The sequence below is a fragment of the Electrophorus electricus genome, chromosome 24, assembly GCF_013358815.1.
Source record: "Electrophorus electricus isolate fEleEle1 chromosome 24, fEleEle1.pri, whole genome shotgun sequence".
Taxonomy (NCBI): Eukaryota; Metazoa; Chordata; class Actinopteri; order Gymnotiformes; family Gymnotidae; genus Electrophorus; species Electrophorus electricus.
Genome location: NC_049558.1, coordinates 2,761,366 through 2,789,340, shown reverse-complemented (window position 1 = coordinate 2,789,340; position 27,975 = coordinate 2,761,366). Strand labels below are relative to the sequence as shown.

The 27,975-nt window shown below is 43.6% G+C and overlaps 1 protein-coding gene and 1 long non-coding RNA gene across 4 annotated transcripts; both read right to left on the bottom strand.

Annotated features, from left to right (window-relative positions):
* Positions 1-17: 17 nt before the first annotated feature.
* LOC118240713 lies at positions 18-1,622 on the bottom strand. The gene is made up of 3 exons (XR_004775594.1): positions 1,466-1,622; positions 340-1,209; positions 18-153 (listed from the first exon to the last, which is right to left on the bottom strand). It is a non-coding gene; the product is annotated as an uncharacterized LOC118240713 (long non-coding RNA).
* A 4,172-nt stretch (positions 1,623-5,794) lies between these two features.
* Positions 5,795-26,141, bottom strand: dvl1a (dishevelled segment polarity protein 1a). 3 transcript variants are annotated; one of them, XM_035522480.1, is made up of 16 exons: positions 26,039-26,141; positions 25,710-25,929; positions 20,777-20,846; positions 19,926-20,047; positions 17,140-17,249; positions 12,856-12,994; positions 12,425-12,518; positions 12,257-12,326; positions 12,000-12,139; positions 11,137-11,213; positions 10,502-10,569; positions 10,265-10,342; positions 9,944-10,078; positions 9,627-9,794; positions 9,243-9,449; positions 5,795-7,429 (listed from the first exon to the last, which is right to left on the bottom strand). In XM_035522480.1, the coding sequence occupies exons 2-16, from the start codon at positions 25,877-25,879 to the stop codon at positions 6,900-6,902; spliced, it is 2,178 nt and encodes a 725-aa protein (XP_035378373.1). In that variant the 5' UTR covers positions 25,880-25,929; positions 26,039-26,141; the 3' UTR covers positions 5,795-6,899. The 3 variants fall into 3 exon arrangements, with proteins under 3 accessions (XP_035378373.1, XP_035378374.1, XP_035378375.1); XM_035522482.1 differs by adding an exon at positions 7,961-7,996 and having other exon boundaries at positions 7,395-7,429; positions 25,710-26,141; XM_035522481.1 differs by having other exon boundaries at positions 10,265-10,339; positions 25,710-26,141.
* Between the last annotated feature and the right edge of the window lie 1,834 nt (positions 26,142-27,975).

Here is a 27,975-nt window from a genome sequence, read left to right as displayed (position 1 = left end):
ATCTCAAACATCTTTATTCAAATTTTTATTTTTTCAATTACATCTATATATATACACAAAAGGTACACTGCTTATCTCCACAGCGCAGGCCAGGTCTGCATCCACACTTCGAGTTGCTGCTAGCAGTGCAGGCTTGCACTTCAACCCGAGGGTCTGCAAGAGGTGCCACCAACAAGCTTACAGTAAACACACTGCCATTTTTTTTCTTTCTTCCTTCCTGTTCTCACCGATGCAAGTATCAGCATGTGGTGTATGCATGAGATATTAGAGGAATAGCAAGTGATAGCGGCTCCTCATGAGTCGTCATATTAAAGGACATACGTCGAAATATCAGCTTACCTGTGCACTGAGTGCATATGGCGCAGTAGGGACTCATAGGCTCAGTTGTGTAATGTCTAGGCTCGCATGGCATACAGAGCTGGCTTGGATCTGGTCCGCAGAGTGTCACCAAACGGTTCCATATAACCACATACGAATTCACAGTGTTCTGAAGCACGTTTTGCGTGCATCACGTAGAGTGTGATGTAGAGTGCTGACGTGTACGTTTTTAAACCACGTCATTCTCTGTTCGAGTTACACGCTGTTCTGTATGGTTTCTAGACAGCGCTTTTTTCCGTATAGGAAATGTGGATCCAGAAAAACGTTGTCATCACCTTTAATGCATGTCTGACATGACACACATACTGACACACATTGCTGCTGTCAGCGTTGCGAAATGTCAGGGTGAAGTTGTGATTGTGGTAAAAGGCATTCTACAGTCTATAAAAAAAATCATTTCAATGCACATACATATATATACATGTACAGCCACTTTAGAGACTCCCATGTCTTTTGGAGACTGAATCCTCCTTTTTCTGACTTGTTCATGGTATTGTCAGAACACAAATAAGGCAAACTATGAAGCCCTCTGATTTATCTTTTGCACTGAATTCCAAGTATCCAACAAACACACTATGTAGCCACAGACATAGTAAACAGTTCCCAATGTGTTCAAATCAGGCCCCGGGTATTTTCTTAATCCAAGCAATTGAAAAGACCTGTATGCTAAACAATTACTGATCAGCATACCTGGTTTGCATTTTCTACAGCAGACATCTTTACTTCCATGCAGTGTCCAGTCTTCACAGCCTGCTGCTACTCCCTCACTGATATACAGTAGACTACTGATGAGCAAGAACAGACTCAGCAAGAAGATAATCAGCTGCATGTCTGCTTAAAAGAAAAAAACATGCCAGGATGTTACATTAATCCCATAGAAAGAAGAATTACTCTAAACTCACTGTAACACTATTCACAATAAATTTTCAAAATATATATAGCAAAGAAATTATATATATATATATATATATATATATATATATATATATATATATATATATATATATATATATATATATATGCTCTGTATACACATTCCTTCACTTTCTGTAACAACTGTAGATCTTATTACAAAACATTGTCTTACTTGTGAAGTGTAGATAGGGGTCTTCACTGAAGATGGAACAGTGACACTGAGTGGAGTCAGACCTGTGCACAATCACTTTAAGCCCTAAGGGAGGAGCTACTTAGTTCAGCATGAGTCCCAACAGTTATAGGCTATACAAACCTCTCTCTCTCTCTCTCTCTCTCTCTCTCTCTCTCTCTCTCTCTCTCTCTCTCTCTCTCTCTCTCTCTCTATATATATATATATATATATATATATATATATATAGAGAGAGAGAGAGAGAGAGAGAGAGAGAGAGAGAGAGAGAAAGAGAGAGAGAGAGAGAGAGAGAGAGAGAGAAAGAGAGAGAGAGAGAGAGAGAGAGAGATGTTGTATAACCTTTAAATAGTTTTTGGAAAGGCAAAGTACTCCTGTAAAATTTCCTTCAAGTATAACGTAACTGTTATAACTGGCATCCCTGCCTAGCACCTGAGATCTAACAGCATTGATCTGATCTAATCAATCACAGTACAGAGCATGTATTTCCTAGCTCATTGTACAGGAAGCATATACACTAAGGAGGTCCTGCCTGGAGACTCTGCTGTCAGTGCTGGTCTGCTTTAGCTCACTGCATTAGGTGGTTATAGTTAACCCCTGCAAACAAAATCACAGATGGCCACTACACTTCCCAAAGAGTTATGCCATATTTAACATTTTGTAAACCCGTGATATTTACTGAATAAGTAGTGAAATTAACATTCAAATCAGGCTGTGGTTTCCCTTTTTCTCATTTCCAAAAATTGTACAATGTTCCCTCAAATGAGGTGTTTGTAATTTTTAGGCATATGCGTGTGATCCACATAGTTTAAATCTCAGTCATAAAGAAGAAAGCAAGCCTGTGGCAGCCAGCCCACCACATGCCCCAGCATAATCTTCACTGCTAGTGTTATAGGACTAATACTATTTTTAATTCAAAAATTATCCAAACATAATGTAATACTGCAATAAATAAATAAATAAAACAGTAAAAATGAATCTAGGTATGGGGTACATATATACCCAACCATATTACACCTGCACTGTACATTCTGTAGATTGTGCATATATACCCAACCATATACATTGTACATTGTATATATAATCATAATATACACATATTGTACATACATTGTTAATATATTTTGTACATACATAGAGTATATATATTTATCTTGCATATATACATTTTTCTCTATGCACCCCTGTTTCCTTTCCTCAGTTTGGACAGAGCACTCTCCACCATTTCACTGCGAGTTATACTGTGTATGACTATGTATGTGACGAATAAACTAAACTTGAACTTGAACTTGAACAACCGATGAGAACAGCATGAGTACATCTGACTCAGACAGCGCTGACTGCAGCTCAGGGCCAAACAGGTGCAACGTTGTACCGAGATCTTTGGTAGATGTGAGTAGTCTGCCATGCCTCTTATTAGGCACACTCATCTGAACCTAAAGATAAGTGTCTTAAGATTCAGCAGTTTGTGTTGCCTGACATAGAGATGGGCCACTTTTGCAAAGCTTATCATGCAGAACACTTCAGCTGCCTGGGGTGTGGGTGGAGGAACCACTGTCCCATGGTCTTTTCACAGGTTTATTGCACTTCCACCTTTATTGTTGGGAAGATCACAAAACAATTTTGCTTCTGTCTCTGCATTACTTTGGGCACTGGAAGGACTTCCATAATCCTAGTATGTGACTTGCACTTTTTCATTTTCGATCATCCGCCATACATCGGAGCTTCTCTGTGAGTTCTGGACCAAAACCTAACCACTGAAACACTTAACCACTGGCTAATCATGAATACCACACTCTTAGTAGGCTGCTTTGAGTAAAATTTAATGGCATCACTTTCACTTCTCAATATCTCCAATCTCAGCCAAAGGATTACTTTTCTCACCATTTTCCCACTGGGAAAAGTCACATGCCACATCAATTTTCCCGTGAACATCTAGGCAGTAACCATAACAATAAACTGAAGCAACAAGTTCTCACTGTTAGTGTCCAAGTGTCCAAGAGGCATGCGGTCAGCTGTTCCACTGCATGCATAAAACAAAATCACTTCAGGTTTTCAAGAGATCAAATGCACTGGTTTGAGAATCAGTTTGTGCAGGAAGTAAGCGATTTGGAGGATTTGAAAACAGGAATAGAAAACAGTTATTTGTGTTATTTTAACATGATCTTCTAATGGAACAATTACTTATTTTAGGAATTGCAGTAAAAAAAAAAAGTTTTAAAAAAAAATAGCAAACCCAGAATTTCTATCAACATTGAAATTACTGAGCGTTCAAAACCTACTCTGATCTGGAGAACTTTTTTGTTTGTTTTTTAAAATGCTGTAGAACAAAAGCCAATTTATCCACTGTAGATGGATGTTTCATCCCATTCTGTAGTGCTGCATGCGTGCGTTGCCCTCTGGAAAATTCAGAAAAAACTCATAGCTGTATTATGGATGTTGATGACCAAGATTTGGAATCGCCAGATGTTTTTTTTAAACTTGTGAAATACTCAGGGGATGAAATCCACAAATGGGGCATGCCCCCTGCCTACAGTGCCAAGCAGAAGTGTGTACAGCATAGTTCTACACTTAGACATGACTAACACCTTCCACACAATACCACACATCGTGTGATACATCTTTCGTTTTAACCAGCATCTGTGGTTATATAATTTAGTCTAGTATAATCTAGTATCCCAATTAAAGGATGAAAAAATGTTGCTGAAAACTGGGGCTATGATAAGGCTGATAAAAGGATTTCATGTGTTATGGTTTGATTTCTGAGCCTGATTTGAGCTCCTGATAGGGTGTCTGTTTAGAGTTTTTTAAGAAATAGTCCCTGAATGTGACCCCATAAAAACCCATATGAGAAGCTGTACAGTCTGACCAATAACCACACTCTTCTCTATTCTGAAATGGTATATTCAATAGTTCTGATATGCAAAACCTCAAGCATCTTAAAATTCAAAACATATTTTTCAAGCTATTTCACTTGAGATGGCCTCAAAATTAGTCAAGCTATTACAAAGCTTTCACATAGTAGACACACATAGTAGGGATGGTTTGTTTTCTTAAAAATTTGCTCTTAAGCCTCCTTACAAAATTCTATTAAGCATAATTTATGATCCATAATAATTCTGTGATGGATGTTTTTTTTATTTTTATTTACTAGCACGTCATATGAGAACTTTCTTACAGCCCTCAGTCTCCCACCCTGTCTCTTTAGCACAACCTACACTGGCGTTCTGACTACTTAGTGACATCATCAGCATGCGCTGCGCACGTCATTGGCCATTATTCACTAACGCTACAAACGGGTGCTCTTTTTAGTGGCTTTTCAACATTTATTAACTATGTCATACCGAAACTACACATTCCCTGGGGGGAAAAAAAAAGTTTATTTATTGTTGTACACTACTTCAGCTGTTTAATCAGCATCTGCAGTTTGTTTTCTTACTCAGAGAGGAAGAAAGGCGGGAAAACGTCTTATGGTTCAAATGTTGAGCTTGTGATGTCTCACTTCCTTTAGCAGGGTGAGTGTGACATGAGCTACAGAAAGCAGCCACAAACTCACACAGAAATCTAAATCTGTAACTAAGGATAGAAAATGACTTGTAATAGAGTTGTTCACTGTTCATTATGGTAACTGAGAACACATGGTGGAGAAGCATATAGTGTGACATATAATAGTGAGCAAGTGATGCATGCTGGGAGCATGCATGATGCATGTAGTTGCGTTCAACAAATTGTTTATCTTCCTCTGTAATTACCTTGGACCTGTTTTTATGCATGCACTCTAGAAACCTTTAAATTAGTGAATACTTTTACTGACCAAGTAGCACACACAAATCCACATTGCAGTTAATCTCAAACATCTTTATTCATATATTTTATTTTTTCAATTATATATATATATATATATATATATATATATATATATATATATATATATATATATATATATATATATATATATATATATTTAAATTTCCATATGTACAATTTGTTATTCCACTTTCTTTGAAGAAATAATGCAACCAGCTTCCATTACAAACAGTGTCTTATACTAAAGGGCCAGACAGGTACAGTTCAAAAGTGCTTCAAAAATTGGACAAATACTGAGATTCCTTCCTCACTGCACCTGGACCAAACGTGTCAGGCGACAAATGTTTTAAAACACAATACACATTTCAGGACCTCTCACTGCTTGACCAAAAAAACCTCGCCACAAACAGGAAATCCTTTTCTCCGTGTCAAAAGCCAGTCTTTCATTTCAAAGTATAACACAGCTCCATGTTTGCCAGAAGGCCTTTGGTGGTTATTTATATTTCATTCATATTTCATTCATTTTATCACTTTCAAATCTGTATTATAGCCATTCATTGTGATGAAGTCCAATGCCAGAACATTAATGTAGGAGTAGAAGATTCTATGCAAAGATGGTGTACACTACATCTCGTATTGGCACCTGTCCATTATTGTTTAAACAGCAAATCTCATTTTGGCATGTCTTTTACAGCTTAAACCACATATCTCATAATGGCACCTATTACTGTTCAAACTCAACAGCTTCAACAAGTGTCTGCGTGACCTTTTATTGCACACAAGGCAACTTCTGTATATTTATCAATCCATATGTAAAACTGTCTCAAGGAAGAAAACACCAAAACTGAATTTCAGCATCTTCTGGCAGAACCGAGCTGTGGTAATCCTTAGTTGACTCAAAAGGATGCATTCTGTAGACCAGACAGTGGGTAAGACTCGAATCATATGGCACGACTAACCATCTCTGGGAAATGGGGAGAGACACGAGAAGCACATCATCTAATCCAAATAAGACTGAATCCAGTCCAGCACAGGTTTGTTACTTCCAGTGGACAGTAATGACTACTTACTTTAAAAAGGAGTTTTTCTTGTCATCATGCCATCTGTAAGCGCCAAAGGCACATAACTGTCTGAGAGAACCCAGCAATGAGGTGTTCAACCGCTTGGTGAGTCACTGGAGACCATCTTGGCATCTCAAGCTCATTTGGTGGGTTTCACACCTACAGAATAGTCATTTGTCGTTTGTCAGAGTCTGGCACTGAGCTCCATGACCTGCCTCTGAGTGGTTACACTCAGCAGAGATGGATTGTTACATTAGCATAATGGCAGGAAACAAAGAAGTTTAAATCACACTAGGCTGCAGTAGTTCAGCCATTTCTCTGACTTCACACAATGAATGTACAGCATGTCGTAGACATTTGTGCTGTGATAGAAGTGTTGTGGATTTCTGGATTCTGTGCAGGGTGGGTGGATGACAGTGAGTGTCTAGTTGACTGTCAGTTTGTACATTCTTAGTGCTGTGATAGTGGACAGTGTTTAAGGGAGGAAAAGCAGCGAGACCAGGGAGAAGATGGGGTCTTGTGCTCTGAAAGTGTTAAAAGGCACTATCCTGTCACATAATATCAACAAAGAATTCACAAGGATTGCCCATAGCATGTTGAAAACTCTGGCGACTAGCGGTTAGCTCTGGAGGTATGTTCCCTAAGTCGCGCACAGGAGGCCCTCCAGGTGGACTGCTGCTGACCGGAGCCTTAGGGGTCACTCGGGTCAGGCAGTATGGTGGGGGCAGGCCTGGTGGACCGTAGGAGGAGGCGTGGCTTCTCTCACTGTGGGCACAGGACACATGAATGGGCTGGGCGAAGGGGGCGTGGCTATAGGCGAAAACAGTGTGGCTGTGCTGGGACAGGCCACGGCTCCTGTGAGACTGGGCGTGGCTTTGGATGGAGCAGGCCTGACTGACACAGGAACGGGTGTGGCTGCGATGACTCGGATGGCTCAGCGGACTGGGTGGTCTGGGAAGCCCCACCCATGTGCCCAGCTCCGACTCACTGCCCCCGCAGCACATAGGCTTGTGGTCCTTCTCGCGGTGGGAGGGCCTTGGTCCTTTCCCAGTACTGGGGTTGGAGCCACTACTTCTGCTGCCTGAAGAGAGATTTTTTAGAAGGTTAAGAAAGTGAACTAATCATTCCACAAGCCTGAGACACCAGCACACAAGTCTGGGCTCTTACCTAAATAATACCCATTTTAAGTTTAAAAAAAAGGTAATGAAGTCTTAAACTGAAGGTCTACAAAGTATTCTGTTTGCTCCTTTTGTGATAACAGTTCTGGCCCAGGCTTTTAGACGCGCCAACACATAAGAGGGCCGGTGCCGTGTTTCTTTATGCCAGTTACCTGCCTACTAAAACTTCCTCTTTCGCAGCGACACAGACGATGACAGTGACCTTCGTCTGTTCCGCAGGCATGCAACGCCACGGGAGAACAGAGAGTGCACGGCACACCAGCGCAGACACCCAGAGGGCACAGAGAGGACACACGATCGGCGCCACCGATCAGGAGGGCAGCGCGGCCGTTCACGCGTGCGGCACGGCGACCGACCGAGGAATGGGTGGGCAGAGAAGGAGAGAGAGCAAGGTGGGGTTGGAGGCGGGATCAAGGGCAGGGTCTTAAGCTTACCAGATCCCCTAGTCCCAGGAGTGATCCTCCATCAGTCTACCATTGCCCAGCAGAAAGGAAAGGGAACAACAAGAGTTACCATATAGAGCCCTGCCAAACAGCCAGCCAGCAGGGCGAAAGCCGACTCCATATCCATAGCCATCACTCACCCTGTACATCCAAGGACAGAGCTCCTGCACTCCAGATTAGCAAACACTAACAGAGACACACACACATGCACGCACACACGCACACAAATGCAAACCAACATATAAATGTAGACGTCATTTTTTTTCCCCCGTCAGTGCTACGTGGTCACTATTTGTTCCAGAGGCAGTGGACAATCATCAACGTGATCATTAATGTCTCAACACCATCCTCAACCTCCATGCTCAGAAGTGGACGTTTACAAAGGCCGTGGATGTTTGGAAACTCCAAGTGGATATGCAGGATGAGCAGGTGTGCCTAAACAGGCCATACCACATGAGACATTTCCGAGTGAATACACGGAACTACCGATATGTGAGAAATTTCCGAGCAGATACAACTGCCAAGGCCCTGAAACTACTGCCTGGTGTCCACACTTTTCACTGGGATTTACCTTTACCTACTGCATTTATCCGCCACCAGTTTTCCCCATGTAAGCTACACCAAGAGGGTCACTTGGGCAGACAAATGTCATACACAATTAGGACAGATTACAAGTGCTTTGTTCTAATTTAGCAGTTATGTTGGGCTGCTCAGGTTACAAATATACTAGAAATCCAAGTGGGGCAAACGTCAAGTGACAAATTAGCAACTGAGGAAACTAAGAAAACTGCTGAAAGGCAAAGCTGCTTTAGGTTGCAGTGTTAACACGTCCTGCACAACAACAACACTACCTGGAAAATGTATATACTGCAACACAGACAGAATAATAATCCGGAGCTGCACTGGGCAGCACAAAAAAAATAAAATAAATAAATAAATAAAAAAATCACTTCATTCTTAATCTGAAATGTATATTCCTGTCAGCAATACGAAAGTAAATGTAAAAAGAAAAGAACAATGGGAGGTGTGAAGAAGGGGATCCCCCTGTCCTCCTACAATCACACTACATTTGCGGTAAGAACTCTTGGGTCATGGCTTCCTTCCTTTCCTTTCCCTAACACACACACACACACACACACACTCACACACACTCACACACACTCACACACACTCACACACACTCACACACACTCACACACACACACACGCACGCACGTGCACACACACACACACACACACACACACACGCACGTGCACAGGTACATGTTCTCACCTTCACTCTGCTGGCTGCCGGCGCTGCCACTGTGATGGAAGCTGTGGCAGGGGTCCGAGTAGCCCGGGGGGGAAGCAGGGGGCTGGGTTAGGTAGCCCGGGCAGGGGTACGGCCAGGGGCTGGTGCCTGGCAGCGGAAGAGGTGCCAGCGTGTCCGGCTCAGAGCCACCACCACTGGATCCCTCATTCAGGTTGAGTGAAGCCATGTCTGGGAATGAATGAATGAATGAACAGCACAATACTGTCTGAAACTATTTATATATATATATATATTAACAGGATCCTGGTCAATGTTTGGCTGCACATCTCTTCTAACTTAGTCATCAGCTTTTATTCAAATGCAACAGCTATTAAGAGGCAAAGAAATACTAGACGAAAGACGTACTTTGGCACAGGTCTCCAAAAGTGTAGTAGCACTGTTCAGAGAAGGTAATCTTATTGACGGTGTGTCTCAGGTAGCCATGCTTCAGCAAACTGCTGGCGTATTTTCTGGCGTCGCGCCGCTCCTTAAAGCCCTCCACACGTGAATACAGCCAGTCCACCACATCGGCACCTTTAGCACAAGAATACACCCTTTTTTTGGTCTAATCTCCAAGCAGTCAAATTGCTCCCTCTAGTGGCTCTACTGCAGAACTTGGTGGCTCTTGACCGACACCTATATAATTATTTTTGTTTCTCTCCACGTGTAGCCGCAGAACTCACCAATAACAGCATTTGCTATGGTGATCTTGAGCCACATCCTGTCCTGGATCTCCAGGCCAGAATCAGGCAGCTGCATCACCTTCACGATGGTGGCCATATCCGTCTTGCCCGCCGAGAGAGGCAACTCGTCAAACTCTGAGAAAACAAAAATCAGGTCCCTACAAAAATAAACAACTAAACAAATCTCAAGGTTGAAAGGTTGAAGTATGAACAGTTGTTAAAAGCCATCCACAAAGAAGGCACATTCCAGTACTCAGGGTAATCATTCCAGCTGTGGGTTTGTGGGTAATGGTTGGAGAGAGGATGAGCCTTTTTACGTACCGTAGTGTGGATACGTTCCGGTCACCGCTGTCGTGTGGGAGATCCAGGTGGCAGGATCAATGGGTCTCACAGGCTCTGCTGGGACAAGGCAAAAAAAAAAATGACACCCACTCCAGCAGGGTTTGCTACTTAAACGTCCTTATGAGAGCCGGACATTAAACAGTCAAAGTATAACATTATTAATACATTTTGCACCAAAATAGCCCCTTATGGGGAGAAGTGTGTGAAGGGATGTACCTCTGGGGATGGTAAAGTAACTGCGAGGAGATGGATCCCAGCACTTGGCCACCGTGAGGCTAATGGGCCTACAGAGGAGGCATTCAGCAACAGTCAGTGCTGTTACCGCAGTCTCACATTCAGTAACAGTCAGTGCTGTTACTGGAGAGTCAGGCATGCAGCAACAGTCAGTGCTGTTATCGGAGTCACACATTCAGCAACAGTCAGTGCTGTTACTGCAGTCTCACATTCAGCAACAGTCAGCGCTGTTACTGCAGTCTCACATTCAGTAACAGTCAGTGCTGTTACTGCAGTCTCACATTCAGTAACAGTCAGTGCTGTTACTGGAGTCTCACACATTCAGCAACAGTCAGTGCTGTTACCGGAGACTCTCACATTCAGCAACAGTCAGTGCTGTTACCGCAGTCTCACATTCAGTAACAGTCAGTGCTGTTACTGGAGTCTCACATTCAGTAACAGTTAGTGCTGTTACCGCAGTCTCACATTCAGTAACAGTCAGTGCTGTTACCGCAGTCTCACATTCAGCAACAGTCAGTGCTGTCACCAGAGAGTCAGGCATACAGTAACAGTCAGTGCCGTTACCGGAGTATGGCCAGAGCAGCTGTAGCTGTAGCATGTGTTATATCTCTGCTCACCCGGGTTTGGAAACGATCTCCCTCAAAATCCTCACGGCGTCATCATTGCTCATGTTCTCAAAATTCACATCATTCACCTGCAGAAGCAGCATTTGAGCGTCGGTATTACTACTGTAGCATTGTTTCAGTATGTGCAAAACTGCTTCAATACAATCTGCATGAATAATCCGCACTCTGCAGTTAGAATTCACGTAGTAGTGGTTACATTCTGAACTGGTATATCTTGCAATTATGTCCAAGTCACTTCTTGAAAAGAAACAGAAAACACCATACACCATACACACAGCTCAGATGTGATTCATAGTCACACTTCTCTTACGCAAGATGATTCGAGTGTGATAAATGTGAAACTACTAACTGACTGCTTACTGAGTCTAGTAAAAAGGAAAATTCTGAAATTATATGTAGTACTCCTCTGTTATCAACAGATCATACTGTAGCTCCTGTAATTGTAACAGCGCGTCTCCTGTACCTGTAACAGCGCGTCTCCTGTACCTGTAACAGCGCGTCTACTGTACCTGTAACAGCGAGTGTCCTGTACCTGTAACAGCGCGTCTACTGTACCTGTAACAGCGCGTCTCCTGTAGCTGTAACAGCGCGTCTACTGTACCTGTAACAGCGCGTCTACTGTACCTGTAACAGCGCGTCTGCTGTACCTGTAACAGCGAGTCTCCTGTAGCTGTAACAGCGCGTCTACTGTACCTGTAACAGCGAGTCTCCTGTAGCTGTAACAGCGCGTCTACTGTACCTGTAACAGCGCGTCTACTGTACCTGTAACAGCGCGTCTACTGTACCTGTAACAGCGAGTCTCCTGTAGCTGTAATAGCGCGTCTACTGTACCTGTAACAGCGCGTCTACTGTACCTGTAACAGCATGTCTCCAGGCTCAATTCGACCATCAGCTGCCACTGCACCACCTTTCATGATTGAGCCAATGTAGATGCCTCCATCACCCCGGTCATTGCTCTGCCCCACAATGCTGATGCCCAGGAAGTTGTACTTCTCTGTGAGAGAGAGGGACACAAAAAGGTAAACTCCACCCACCACGCCCAGTGCATGCTGGCAAACACTTTATCTGAGCCCTGTCTCAGGAGACGGGAGGTGGGACACAGGACGCTCACCCATGTTGAGCGTGACGGTGATGATGTTGAGGCTCATGGTGGAATCCGTTATGCTGCTGAAGGAGGACGACTGTCGGAAAAGTTCGGACAAACAAAACGTCCCTTTAACTCAAGACGCTCGCAATCGCACTCTGGCTTCTCCCCTGCTGCGTTAACGTTGAAACCCACCCGGTCTATTTTGACCACTTTGTGTCTCCGTCGCTGGCGTTTATGTCTCCGCATGAGCCGGGTGGACGAGCTCTGCTCCGTGGAGCTGCTGAGTCTGCAGGAGCAGGCAGGGGGATGCCAGATCAGGTGTGTCCACAAAAAGCTCCCTCTGGATGTCTATCATCCCAGCTCCTACTGGCTCTGCTTGCTTTATATTTAACACCTCTGATCATTTACAGTCAACACATTTTGACATGATGACATGATAACGGGTTGCACGTTTTGGTTGCTCTCATCAAAGCACAAGTTAAATTTAGTGATTAATTAATGATGCAAATAACGAATTGATGTGTCTGTTTATATGTATTTTCTCTTACATCATTATTTGTAGTTGTTTGTTCATTTTAATTATGCATGCAGAATGGTGTGTGGGGTTGTGAGCAGGGCCTAACCTGCTGCCATCCTCGTCCTCCTCACTGTCGATGAAGGAGCTGGAATCCAGCTCACTGCTCATAACCGAGGCACCGTCGTAGCCTATGGCCGAATCCCGATTAGACCACTCAGCCTTGGAGTGGCCGTTCACCCGTGGGACTGAGGTGCACACGCAGGGGAGACAACGCCCGTGAGCCAGGGTCACAAACACACAGACGCGCAACATTCTGCAAGTTGGAAACTACTACACACAGGGAATTCTACTTGTGCACAACGTAAATAAGGGAAAATAAGGGAAACAAAAATGTAAAGTGCTAGAAATGCCTAAGTACAGGCACACGATTAAGGACAGACATCTCTTAACGGGCCACACCCTTTACTAATCATCTCAAGCACACACTGTTTGCAAATACACATTGTACACAAAACATACACACTGTTTTAAGAAGACCTGGTTACGAAAATTATGGTACCAAGACAGGACACATTATGTGTCAGTGAGCTACATACGTCCATGATCTGCTGGCATATTTACAGAGGCACGATCGCGCTGTGACTCAGGGTAACACTGTACCCACAGAAAGGCTCATCTCAGGCAGACACTTCAATCGACTGGAACGCTCCAGTGCCGGGGTGTGGCTATAATTCCGATAACACATGCCAGCGCACGCCGGTGTTTTCTCTCACACACACCCACACACACGCAGAAAAGCGCGGCGGGTGCTCTACAGATCTGGGACCACAGCGTTATAGATCTAATCGCTTATGCACCGTTTAAGGGGGTCACACTCCACTGCTAATTTGCCAGCACAAAGAAACACAATACTCTGTGTGTGGGCCCGCACGGACGGTCCTGTCACCTACAAGGAGGGGTGAAAGGTTGAAGCCTGCAGACACGGCAGTGGTATGCAAGTTCTCAGGATAAAAGAGGAGACACCGGTTCTGCTAACGGCTCGGCTAAACAGAGCTTCTGGGAAGTTCGATCGCTCTCCCTGGTTTTACTCTTCCCCAACCTCCACCCTTAACCCTTCACAGATCAGCTCCACTTCTCATCTGTGATGGAGGTGCTGAGGAAAAGCAGACGTAATCGGACCCGTTACAGCCCAGCGCAAGGGCCGGGAAACGGCTACTGGGAACCGATCCCATCTGGCTTCGATATGGCTCTCTCCTCAAAAATGAGCCCGCCAAGCCTGTTTGAGGTGAGGTACAAAATTACAGTCGTGTTTTCAAGCATAATCAGCATTAGGCTGGACACAGAGCAAACTGGTAACATGCTCAGACCTGACGCTTTGTTAATTAACTTTAATTTGACCTTAATTCACCTTTTGCTTCACAATACAGATACTGCAAAAATGCAGCAATACATAGATGAACTCTAATAACATATCACATATTTCATTGTGCTGTGGAAATCCTGGCATCTTTGAACATAAAATGCCTAGTTGAGTTTAATTCATTTACGGAAAGGTAATTTTAGGCTAACCAAGTTGTTCTAATATCTTAGACATGAAATAAACCTTAAAGCCATCAGATACACATTACAACAAATGGTACAAATGGAAAATGTTTAAAATAAGTGACTGTTCAGATGAACTGCCATAGTTTCATTGCCATAGACTAAGATTCAGAGAACAGTGTTCCCGTGAACTAGACATCTGAACTAAGAGCAGGTGTGTCTCTATTAGACATCTGAACTAAGAGCACTAATTGGAATTAGTGTTTTTTTTAACGTTACAACTTTTGAAAACCACAGCATAAATAAAACTCATTTATTCACATGTAGCGTTATAACTCTGGTCAGTTAGCCCATAGCTTTAGTTGTGTTATGAATGAGATTTGACTTTAAATAACTGTTTTTGACAAGGTTGGCAACGTTAACATCTTGCATATCATTAAGGTTTTAGCTCCACAGCTGCAGCGTCGACGCTGCACTACGCGCCTCTAATGTGCAAAGATAACGTAACCCTCTCCTGCACGACTTCTAGCTCTGAACATTCAGTGAAACATGCTCGCACTGCACATGCAGAAGCAGGACAAAAGAGCGCTCAGGAGGACGTGTGCATCCGCAACAGAGGTTATCATTTCCATTCGTGACGCGTTCGATTGAGACGTTAAAATGTCACATAAAATTACTTTTTAGAGCTATGGTTAAGTGCTTCACTACAACTCGAGAAATTAATGCCTTTTTACAGTTTTCTCCTATATCTCATCTATACGGTTATAACATCACTACTTCCACAGTTCAGGAGAAGTTAAATTCTTAATAAATGACCTCTGTGTCAAAATGATTAGAACAGCCTCCAATTGGAAGTCCACTGTGAGAAAGAAAACTTGCAATAAACATTTATAATCAAAATGAGAACACTGGCATCACTTAATTTCTGTAACAGTCCCTCTTTGTAATGTTTAGGTGACAAAATTAGGTCTGGACAACAGCATTAGATTTGAATTTGACCAGAAATGTTTCAATCTAAAACATCAAGCTCAAATTTTCCAACAATTATCATTTCAAGCCTTGACAATAAAACATTGTCTTCTGCCAGTCACTTTGGAAACCAAGTCCTGATGGTTTAGTGAGGTTCCCGGCTGAGTGCCTGAGGCATGGAAACAGATCCACTCACCCTGCCACTGGCCCTGGGCCTCACACCTGTCTGGTAACAACACCAGCACTAACCAGCCCTGCATCAATCATCTTCACTCATCACACACCACACATATGCGTGCACATACACACTGAGCACAGCTCAGAATGCACAGGGTTTTTTTCACCCTAAGCACATGATCACAGACAGCAGATCATGTTCTGTGGATTCTCCACCTTCCCCTTATTGTCATGTTTCAAGTTATTTTACCCTGGAAAATGCCCCTTTTACTTGGTATAAACAAAAAGGTGCTAGCATGGAACAGATGAACAACACTTTTTCCAAAAATAAATAAATAAATAAAAGAGGTAGCCACTAATAGAAAAGCAGAAGTGCATCACCATGACTATTTCTTTAAAGAGTCAGAATGCACAGGGACCTGGCAGGACACATATCTCATGCAGGCCACAACCATATGCATTGGGGAACATGCATAATGCACACAGATACACATGAACTCCTAGACAGCTGGCTCTTCACTGCCTATACACAGCATGCGGTTAAAATCTTCAGCGTGAGACCTGCTTGGCTTTCTCTACATCAAAGAAACAGGCATGACTAAATACGGACTAAGATCTCAGGTGGTTACACCAAGTCCCAGATCCACATGCAAAATTCAGAACACACAACTTCTGTAAATGATTTATACCGATTTCCTCCAATAAATGCAATCATATTTAAAAGCTCAATGGGGAATGCTCATGATTACTCAGATATCCATATTTTCTTTTATTTTTGGCAGTCGCACGCACGCGTGCACACACGCTGCCTCTACCAATCTCCCCTGCCTGAAACATTATCTGCCAGTGCTAACAAAGCTCCTCTAATAAGCCCCATTAATGAACCTCCCGCTAATGAGGCTCCCATAGCAGGAGGAACAGAGGAAGTGAAATGGTTGCAGGGTATTACAGCGTACGCAGACGGAATAAGCAGGTCACAAAAGTTCCTTAACGAATGAAACTGCACACTGATCTCGGACTGGAAGGGAGTTCAGATATTCAAAGCAGCTGCTGGCTCCACTAAGAAAAAAGAAAAGCTTGTCTAGTTTGTAGGCCTCTGAGACATAGCTGGGAATTCGGCCTTTTCCTGAATGGTTTTGCTATAAAAACAATCATGCCTGAAATCCTTTGACATGAGGAGAGTCAGGATATTCTTTAGTGGTGAGTGAATGCTTCTCTCGCTGGTGAGGAATACAGTTTCAAGCCTCTGTGACTTTTTTTTAGAAACTGACCTCAGCATGTGTACAGTCACACCAACATTCCCCAAATTACTGGACAGAAAACAAATATGAATCTCCAGGAAATCAACCACTGAATCGGCCTGATCAGAACAGCAGCACAGCCTGTTCTGATCCTCTTGCTGACGAATGCTACAGTGTCTTGATTACACACTGCCGGACAGATCCAAAAGCAGAATGGACAGTTTCAGATGCTAAACCCAGTTAGGAAACAGAAGAAAGGAATGGCTAGCAAATTGAATCCCATTTCTGACTCCCATTAGCTTTGTTTCCTGTTGATCCTGAATCTGGCTCAGTTATTGTCCATTTCAAAACATGGCTGCCCACGGCTGTCCTCCCCTCATACGTGTTATGTACAGAGCTGTAGTGGACGATATGTGCCATGTGGTATACTGTGCGTGGATGGACTGAGAGGATGGACTCACACTTGCTGTCCTGTGTCCTGTGTGCCCGTTCCCTCTCTCTGCATTGGCTCAGGAGAGACTCACTTCCTGTCTCTGTATCCAGTCCATCCCGGCTGCTCACTGCATTGGCACTAAAAAATGAATCACACACACACACACACACACACAGTTTCATTAAAAACCACATCACAGCCACCTCCACTGGGTTTTGCCACAGTACTCCTTTAACACAGCCCAATAAACCATAAGAAAGCTCAGGGATCTCGTTCAACTTTCTGCAGCTCACAGTCTCTTCACAAGGATCAGGCCACCTGTGCGATAGAAACCTGTGGCTCTGTGGTCGTGGGGAGACTGAGGAGAATGGGACCAGGGCTCTGCCTCAGGCCCGGTAGCACTGCAGCTGTGTGAGCGTGAGTGTGTGTGTGTGTGCGTTTGAGAAAGAGAAAGAAAAAGAGAGAGACAGAGAATGTGCAGTGGGACTGGTTATTCTATCAGAGTGTGAGGAATGTTTTTGCTCAGGGCTAGACAGAAACACGAGGCTGGTGAGAACTCCTGAGTGTCTCTACAAACTCACACAAGAACTGTTACAAATTGCAATAAAGTTCCAGAAACTGCAGAAAATCAGTGTGTCTCTTTGACATAACTGAATCTTAATTTGTTCTTATGGTTCTATTAGCATTTATTAATGGTTTACGTATCACCGAGTAAAACAAATGAAAGAGAAGAACAATGAAAATGAAGGTTTCTGTCCCTGAAATCATTCTGAATCCACACATAGCTAATTAGCTACCCTCACCAGAGAGGATGTGCGAATGTCTCCCTCTAGTGGATGGAAGCTGTCATTTCACAAGCCTCTTAACAGGCTATGGCTGCAATGTTCTTTCAAACATTCTGACAATAACCATGTAAACAGCACAACATTCAACAAGTACTAGCTACAGCAGAAAAAATTATCTATATAAACTATACAAAATACACACATTTAGTTACTAATCCATTAATATTCAATACATTATGTTATATTCGTATTATACGGAGTTAAACCTGTTTACACAACTAGTCTTTGGTCTGCAATACAGACAAATATACATTTTTTAACTGATTTTTAAATGAGCAGAAGGAGAAACACAGGGGCTTCCATACATTAGCCGGCCGCATAATCCTGCCTGCTTTAGGGCTTGCTGTTCATATGGAGGACACACGGCATCCCTGCCATTGTGCTCCATGAAGGCAGGGAGCAGCAGGCGTGCAGGTAGGGGGTCCGGGCAGCTCCATCCCGGGGCAGATTAGAGCAGCTGCAGCGCCCTGCCAAGCCCTCGGGTGATAGAGATGGGTGCTTTTAATGTCTGCTAATCCGGCTTATCTGCTGAAGGACGGCCGAATGCCCATTCTCCTCGTCCCGGCAAATTTATTCGTCAGCGCCGATGAATAACGCTCCCCACAAAGAGAGAGGGCCAGAGATAGCATTTGGTTATTTACTGATGCTTACAGTGGGGCTTTTGTGATGGAAATTAAGGGAGATTTTCTGTGGGAGAGACACACAACTGGGAATCCACGGAATTAATCTCCAGGAAAAATTGGCTTGTTGAAGCGATGGCGAGAGAAATGGGACATGGGAAAAATGAGATCGCCCCCACCCCCACCCCGGCCTTTACAGACCACTAGGTGGCAGTAAAAACCGCAGACAACTGCTCAAGGCAGATAAAAGTTAAAGATCTCAGCAGCCCACAGAGGGCAAAGAAGAGCCGTAATGTTCAGCTCAGAATGAAGAGACAGACTGCGTGCACTTGGCAGTGTGCACAATGCCTTCAGCATCTTTCGAAATTCACTTCAGACTTTTTCAAATATAAAGAGAATGCTTAATGAATGTGTTTGGTGAGAAACTCAAGGTTTATGCAGAAACAAACAAGCTTCTGGCTTGTATTAATTAATTGGTTTTATCTAACACATCTGTTTCCTTCTTCGCAACTAGTAGAGTATGAAAACTTTCCCTGCCTAAGCACAATAGGATACTTTCGCAGCCTCTACAAAGTCTCAAGGCGTGCATGTTACAAGCTGTTCACCTCTGTCATGGACAGTTACATAGATGAGTGGACTGGCGTGTCACAGTTTGGGCATGTGGGCAGATAAGCAAATGTTGAATGCTGGCAGACACACACATACACACACCAAGTGCAGTTTGAGTGGCAGCAGCATGCTGTGTGTTGGTGAAGCCCCAGAGATGAGAGCAGCATTTGGGCTGTGGTTAAGGCATATGACTTCTGGATAGGGGCTAACCAGACCTGGCCTCCAGCTGGACAGCAGACATCATCTCCTGCAGTACTGCAGTTCAGAGAAAACAGAGCTACTCTGCCTGTCTCACCACGCTTATCTGTGTGTGTGTGTCCCTGCCTGCTGCACTTTTTTACAAAGACACAGCCTTGGTCTTGGTATGAGGTCATGATTACGACTTATTACCCTGACGAAAAAATGTGAATCAGTATTCCTTTGAAATTTCCAAGCTGCTCTTTACCACTAAAACTAACTGGAGTGGCTCTATCACAGCTAGAAAACATTGCTTTGGTTCTCAACATTTTTCATCTCGAAAGCCTAATACCAGTGTGGATTATATATCTTGGTCCCGAGGGCCATGATCTGAGTCTTGAGGGATACGGTTTTAGAGTTCTAGTAAGAATTCATCTGCTGGTATGTTTACGGCGTAATCACACCACAAAAGACAGCGGGTTATTGCTATGAAGTGATACGCCGCGGTTGAATCCCATGTAATACGTATGCTCCAAGTAGCCGTGTTGATGGAGAATACTCACTGAAAGGAGGGGGGTCTGGAGTCTCCGATACCTCCGGTTCGCTCTAGCGGTGGGGGCAGCTCAGGGTTGCTCTCTGTGCAGTGAGATCCGCTGTCTGAGTGTGTGCTTTCAGTCAGCACTAACTACAGCCAAACACACACACACACACACACACACACACACACAGACACACACAAAGACAAAGACCTCAGGAAGAGTCTCTCCACAGTGCATGTGCACTAACTCGTGGCTATGCATAAATAAGTGCTGCAGGAAGAGTAGCTAGAACAGGGTGTGTTTAGTTAGCTGGGAGAGAGTGCACAGCATATGCGCTTATGCACAATGGCCTACACACACAGGCACTGTTAAGTGCCTTCATGAGCCCAATAATGACGAGCAAGACTGTTACACAGCCGGGCCTGGCTAAGGCCACCGAATGTGACCAGAGCCGATGGAAAAGAAAAAAAAAAAAAAAAAGAAGACCAATAGCAATATTCTGCAGCTCTGTCTTTAACATTCTGTTATTTAACATCTCATTGGCCAACAGCTCCTCTGTAATCTGATCCTTCGCTCGCCCTTGAACTGAGTTGTGAAATGTTTGTAGGTTTTGCGAGTGCTTTCAGGCACTGCAGCCAGTGCTCGCGCGTCATTCTGGTTAGTGGCAGCGAGGCAGAATGTCACGCAAGCTGCCGCGTCCCTGCACGCACCTACTGCCATGAAAAACTGTTACCCGTGTGCACGTATATATGACTGCACATGAGAGTTGGCCTGGGGTTGCGGATAGAGGTTAACACTGTAACTTTATGCCACGCTGCATGGAACATCACGCATTTGTCATGGGGGAGGGGCAAGATAGCACCCGTCTCACTTACCCAGGAGACCACTCTGCCGTTGAAGCAGGGCAGCCTGGCGTTGTCATCGGAGATCTCCTCTTTGACAACCCTGCACGGAGGACGCAGACAGCACACTTAGGAACCCTGTCTGAGCCTTGCACCCTGCAGCCTGAGCTCCACGGTGCATCTATTTGCAAAAACTGAGTCATATTGGAAGTGTGTCACACTCGAACAGTGGAATTTTCCACTCAGCTCGCAACCGCTAGCGGTCCACAATGAGAACGCTGAATGTCCCTGCTGACCAAAGCCATTGGAAACTCCTCCAACTTAGACTGGCTTCTTTTGGACCGAACGCACATTTCAGTTGGCCTCGTGAAAGCGCAGCTGTCAGAGGTCACACCTTCTGCGATGCAGTAAAGAGGAGACAGTGCTTGCGTCTCTTTCAGTGTTTATGAGAGAGTGGACGTGCATATGCAAGAAGTGTGTGTTGTTTTTTTGTTTTGTGTGTGTGCGTGCGCGTGCATGTGCTAGAGAGAAAAAGAGGTGCAGTGGGGGTGTCAGTGCACAGGAGGGGTTATTAATAGAGTGATCTAGCATGTTAGCTTGGGGCCGCCAGTGTTTCTCCCAGGCTGTAAATTCCCCACAGAAATACCACGCAGTTACCCTTTAACCCTCTAAGACACGGTTCAGCAGTCACACACCTGCTAGCCTCCAATCACACCGTGCAACTCAATACACATGTTAAAAAACGTTAAAAAAACCACCTTTTTTTTGCTTAGAAAATAAACAAACGCACGCAGCGCTCAACGAGCACCCGGCAAGAAGGCTCCCTGTAACACATTTGTGTAGGGTGTCATGCCTTGAGAAATCTCTTCACCTTCCTCATATTACAGCTCTCTCCTCTGAGCTCCTCCAGAACGTCTACGATCACATGACAATGGTGGACACGCTACTGGGAAATGGAAGGCCAGGGGCTAGTACATGACGGTGGCACTTACGTTAAGAGGCTACTTTTTTTTTTTTTTTTTTTTTTTAAAGCACGTGCCTGTGGCTTACTCCAGAGCTCCAAGCTGTGCAGAGGAAGCTGGGCTGGAACTCCTGTCAAGGGTAGGAAGTGCTTGTGTCCTCCCAGGAGATCTCCGGAATATACGTACACTTGCGGGGAAGTTCGTGACAGTGACCTTAAGGAAGTGTGGTCTGTGCAAATATGCACAGGAGGACAGGAGGGGAACCGCCTCTGGATACAAGCAGGGCACACATCAGAAGTTTAAAAAAGGAATCTGGTTTAAAAAAAGAGGCCTTATTGAAATATAAAACAAAAAAATGTATGCTACTTTCAAGGCCAGTATGATAATTATTCAGCAATAATAAATATCCAATGGCTAGCACTGCAATGAGGTTTAAATGTGTGAAATAACTAAAAAAACACAAGGAAAATGTATATTTTACCCTGTGACACTGACCTCGGTTGCAGCCCATAGGGTGTGTGTGTACACCATAGGGTGTGTGGGGCGTTCCTGGTAGTCAATGACAAGACTGCCATGTTGATGCTGATGTGCTGAACTACTGCAGGGATTTCCTGTGATACAGAACCCTCCAGCCATGAGCCCCAACTAAACCAGATGCTGCCTAGCCAATGCAGGAGCCTTCTACCACTGACAACAAGTCCATCTGGAGGGAGCCGTACCAGTCTAGCTGGAGGGACCGGTACCGGTCTAGCTGGAGGGACCGGTACCAGTCTAGCTGGAGGGACCGGTACCAGTCTAGCTGGAGGAAGCCGTACCAGTCTAGCTGGAGGGACCAGTACCAGTCTAGATGGAGGGAGCCGCACCAGTGTAGCTGGAGGGACTAGTACCAGTCTAGCTGGAGGAAGCCGTACCAGTCTAGCTGGAGGGAGCCGTACCAGTCTAGCTGGAGGGAGCCGAACCAGTGTAGCTAGAGGGACCAGTATCAGTGTAGCCGAAGGGAGCCGCACCAGTGTAGCTGGAGGGACCAGTAACAGTCTAGCTGGAGGGAGTCTTGGCTAAACGATGTCTCTGGAGAGCGGTTCTCTGGCTCTTTTGGGCTACAAGGTGCTGCAAACCAGGTTTACATCTCATCACCAATTTCATTGCACCCATTCCATCTCGCTCCATCTTACTCACTCCATCTCACTCACTCCATCTGGTTTACTCCAGCTCACTCCCTCCATCTCACTCTCTCCATCTTATTTACTCCAACTCACTCGCTCCATCTCACTTTCTCCATGTACTGTGCAATTGTACTTAATAGCATCTTTGGGTTCTTGAAAAGTGCAACATAAATTCAATTTTATTATTATTATTATTATTATTATTATTATTATTATTATTATCTTTGAGCTGTCAGGCCATAAGCAGGATCTGTACTGGCCAAAGGCCCCCAACAGCTCCCCACTCAAACCCGATAGGCTAAGAGGGACTTTAATTGTTATACAGTGAAATATGGTGGCTTAAAAACACAAACCTCTGTCATCACTAATTTACTAATCAAAATATAAAGTGTTCTTGGAGTTTCCCTTTAGCAGCCAATCAGCCAAAGGTGAAGCTTAATTCTAAGCTTTATTTATACTTCAAACTATCAAACATTATTTAGAACACCAGACTCAACAAGGCACAATTAAACACACACACACACACACACACAGTCTGGGTACCCTACACTGCTCTTTCTCTTCCCAGCTCCAGGTTTAGCAAGGGTTCAACAAATTTCAGTGAAACATAAAAGTCAGGATCTTTTCTAGCACTGAAACGATGAGTGTAATAATTTATTAAGAAAGTAAGAACGTTCTGGTCTGGTAAAAGAGTGGATTCAAATAGAACACAAATGCACAGACAGAGCAGGTGAATTCTGTAAGTGATGGTGGAGTACACTGTGAGGGACCTACCCAGCATGCACGATATCAAACGAATATAACCAACTCTGAAAGGTACAGGGAACTGCAACAGGGCTTTTAAGCATCCAACAGGATGTGATTTAAACTCCCATAAAGTACCAGGTATTAATGTGCTGTCACACACTGCTACTCAGTATATTACACTGTTAGGAATTATGTAATGACATTTTAAACGTGATGACGTTAAGTGTCATCTCTGTGTATTTATTTATGCTGTATACTACTAAAACGTTACCTGACAATAACAGTAACATGGCCACCATCTGTGACCTGTTAATCAAATGCTTTTCAGTTTAAATAATTTATCTGTCCTGCTCTAGGCTTTCTTTACCCATGCCCATCCAAATTGGAAACTCTTTAGCAAACAGCAAATCCACAAACGCCCAGCCGAAACTGGTCTTTGAAGGACAAGCACAGTGTTTGTTTATGCCCCCCTGTGCAGACAAATCCAAGGGCAGTAAACCCAAGTGCTGAGAGTGTGCCGGTGCCCACATCACGCGGGGCTGTGGGCGTGCGTCAGGCACATGTGTGTCATGCCTCCGAGGTTTAAAATTGTCTGATGATGAAAGTCTACGATCGCAGATGCACACAGACAACTGCAACGCATAGAATTTGGAATAAAGGGGTTTTCAAACTCCAACTGGGCCTGATATTTAAACATATTCGCTGCTACATAAACACAGACATCTCCATTACTGTCACTAGTAGACACGACCCACTGGCTTTCGTGCATGCAGCTCCCCTATTCACGCCTCCTTCTCGCCCTAGAAAAAAACAAACCACAGCTCTGCCTTCATAAAGAGAAAATAAAACAAAACCTGGTACATGTCAGCTATCATAGAGTAATCTTTGAAATAATTTGCTTTGCAGATTTATATGTTTCAGGGAACTGATAAAATATGAATGAATTTGCTGCATTTGCAGTTAATTACATTTTTTCTTGGGGAAATATTGCATTTGATCTGAAAATCTGCGTCGGAGGAAACAGCCAGTTTGTGCTAATGTTGAGTGCATAAACACACAATTTCTCTCATACAGTTAAGAGTCCCATGCAATTTAGGAGCAATTCAATAAGGTCTCAATCTTGGATGATCAAAAAGAGGTTATATTCGCTAACTAACAACCTTTGAACACATGCACTTAATTCTGAGGAGGCCTGCCCAGAACAGACTACACATGTCAAATAGCCTTTATAGCTATTCTGTAACCTAAAGCTATAAATACTTTTCCCCATAACCCACAGGTTGAAATGAAAAGCACTGATTTGAAAGAGACACTCATGTTTAATAGTTTTATGTTTAATAGAAGCTCCCAATAAATGTAGACACTTCCCCATTCTCTTAACTAGGCAGACTTTCAGTTAATGTGTCTTTTAGCCAACACAGAACTATCATTCTGAAAAACACCACACTCTCATACCACATATTCAACATTTATGGCTAATGTTGAATTCATGGGAGTTTTCATGTCAAATCCAACTTTGATATTAATGGCCTGTATCCACTACCTATCACACCTGGTAAAGATGGCTCAACATACTGATCAGGACACTGAACTAATCATTTGGTAAACATAACATGAACAGCCACCTTCGCATGGCAGTATAATTTCAGCTCTGAAATATAAGGCAGCCAACAAATGGAGGTGATATTATATCCTGTAGTATAATTTATAACAAAGGTCAATAACAATCAATTTATGCCCTGCTAAACTGGGTTAGTTATAAGGTCTCTCGAACATAACCCGAGGTTAAACAAACTAAAGTTACTGAAAACTTTAGAAAGTCTGAAAGTAGCCCTTGTGGACTCTGTCGGGAACATGCATAACCTCCAGACTGGCGCGAGACGGGGAGGTGACTCGTCCGTGCAAGCGCAGCGGAATGCGCACGCGAACGGGCACGAGAGGCTGCAAAGCAGGTGTCGGCGACTGCAGACGCTTCGCAAGCAAACCGGCACGACACTGAAGGGCATAAAGAGTGAACGCCAGCGTGCAGACTGGACGCGATACGAGCTCAGCGTGCAGAGCTACCGTACGAGCCGACAGATGCCCCACACTCACCCAAAATCCTGATCCATAGACTTGAAGAAGAATTTGTAGCTACTGACGGGACGATTGCTGAGCACATTTTTGAAATCCGCCAACGTGACTTTCTCGGGAGAAACCGTCAGTTTCACTAAATAAGGTGTCTCCTCCTCATCGATGTGATAGATTATTTTTGTCTCCGCCATGAGTGCATGGGTGAGACAATCATTGACAGACAAGGAGCAAAGGGTTGTAGCTGCGAAACGCAAAAAGATAAATATATATGTAAACCCCAACTAATAAAACAACACCATGCTATGCGGTGGCACTGCTAACGGACGGTTTCACGTAGGAAAACAAACGACCTCGCCTTTGCCAGCATGTCTAGCTCCAGACATAGTCGAGCCGTGCGCGTCTGTTGCGGCGTCGGTGTGTCTCTCGGTGCGGTGGAACAGGAAGGGACGGATCACATCCCAGCGAGACCGAGCCTGGGAGCGCTCCTGTCAGCATCTCTGAAGGGCTGTGCTGCCCTCTAGCGGTGGAATAACGCAACGGAATACCCTGGCTAATTACGCCCTGGGAGTGCCGTCAAGCTTTTGGGAACAAGACCGGGAAAGCATTCGTAGCAAAGTAGTGTTTTGGATAAAACTACTGGATATATTTTTAGATCAAATTTAAGAGCAGCTTCACCCTGCCAGTAAATAACGAGTTATAATTAGCCAGTGATTAAATGAAAATTTATAATCTATTGCACTTTTATTCATCTGCCAAATTAGATCTTAATTGGAATTTTACTGCATGAATTGTTCAGTGGGCTAAATTCTTTCATAGTTTATTCTTGTTCTTTCATTGTTAGAGACAAAAATGTTAAGGCGGTATTTGGCACAAGATCAAATGTTAGGACAAATCTAAAGAATTTTTGTAATCATTTGTAATCTTTTTTGTAACTGTTTACAAGACATCGCTAATGTTTACAGTGGCATCTTAGGAAGAATACAAAATAATGAAGAAACAATTAGTTGTATCAGTGTTTACATATATACCAATTGTGTAATAAAAAAATGTCTGAATGATTTAATCAAAATAAGTAATATGACGAATGCCTAGACACAGCTTTATTGTCACCCCAATTCTTTCTCTTAAAATTATAGAACATAATAGAAGCTCCTACACATGCAAGTTTACTGTAATTGTAGTAAATATGCACCTTCCTTTTGCATGCATATACATAAAAATATGTATATAATCTAATAACCGTCTTGTGTGCGCTTGGCTGTGGTTGATGGGCTATTTGGCTGATGGGGTAGTCTTTGAGGCCAAAATAAAATTAATAAGAGGCTGTGGGGGGACATTTGGTTTGAGATGTGATTGGTTGTGGGGTATTTAAGGCTAAGGAGTTATTCTGCTGTTGAGATAGTTGTGGTTGAAGGTTATTACACTGATATTGTTGAGGGGTATTTTGATATATTACATTATTACATTACATAGGTACTGTCCATTTAATGTATATTTTTACAATAATTTATGTGAAAGAAAATAACAAATCACTGTACTGCACTACAACTGTCGTGGGGGTAAGGGGGCATAATAATGAGGTAATTAAAAAGTGTTAACAGGCAAATGAGGCCTAACATTGCAGTATACATATTAATAAAGTAAAACATAAAGAAGTATAGAGAGTATTTGTCCTTTCAGAATGATTTGCATACAGGGCCTCTGTAGAGGCCTCTGTAGGCTTCAGCAAAGGATCCTGGGTAGGCTTTGGTGGACCTCAGTGTAAGATGTATGACCTCCCCACCAGGCTCAGGACCATATATAAAAACAATCTTCTTTAGGACAAGGTTAAGAGAAGTCTCCTCTTGGAATGTGGTGGTAACAGGTTTCAACTGGTGTGGGTGTTGAATGTCAGTTTGCATATGTTAACTAATGTATGGTTTGCATGTAATGGTGGCGAATGCAAACCCTAGTATGTGAAATGGTGTGGTGAATACATAATCAATTCTGAATGTATAAAAATATGGGTTCTTTGTTTGATTGTTAGACATTCTCTTGAGGGTGCCTCAATAATGCTTGTTAACGTTAACTTGCAATAAAATATGGACCAGCTATTCTCTTTAACTAATTATGAAGTCAGCATCTTCATTTTATATTTGAATGTTTAACTTTACAACTAGCTAACTGGATTTAGGAACAACAATAGAATTCCTGAAATTAAGTTATGGCTTCTCATTTTGGTGTACCACCTGAAGATCTTGTGTGGCTCCATCTGACCACCCCTATGAAATAGTTCAGAGGGCACCAC

Coding starts and splice junctions, on each gene's coding strand:
- dvl1a (XM_035522480.1), bottom strand. CDS start 25,879: ATGGCGGAGACAAAAATAATCTATCACATCGATGAGGAGGAGACACCT. Junction 20,048..20,776: donor ACGGCAGAGTGGTCTCCTGG/GTAAGTGAGACG, acceptor GTTTGGCTGTAG/TTAGTGCTGACTGAAAGCAC. Junction 10,343..10,501: donor TTACTTTACCATCCCCAGAG/GTACATCCCTTC, acceptor GCCTTGTCCCAG/CAGAGCCTGTGAGACCCATT.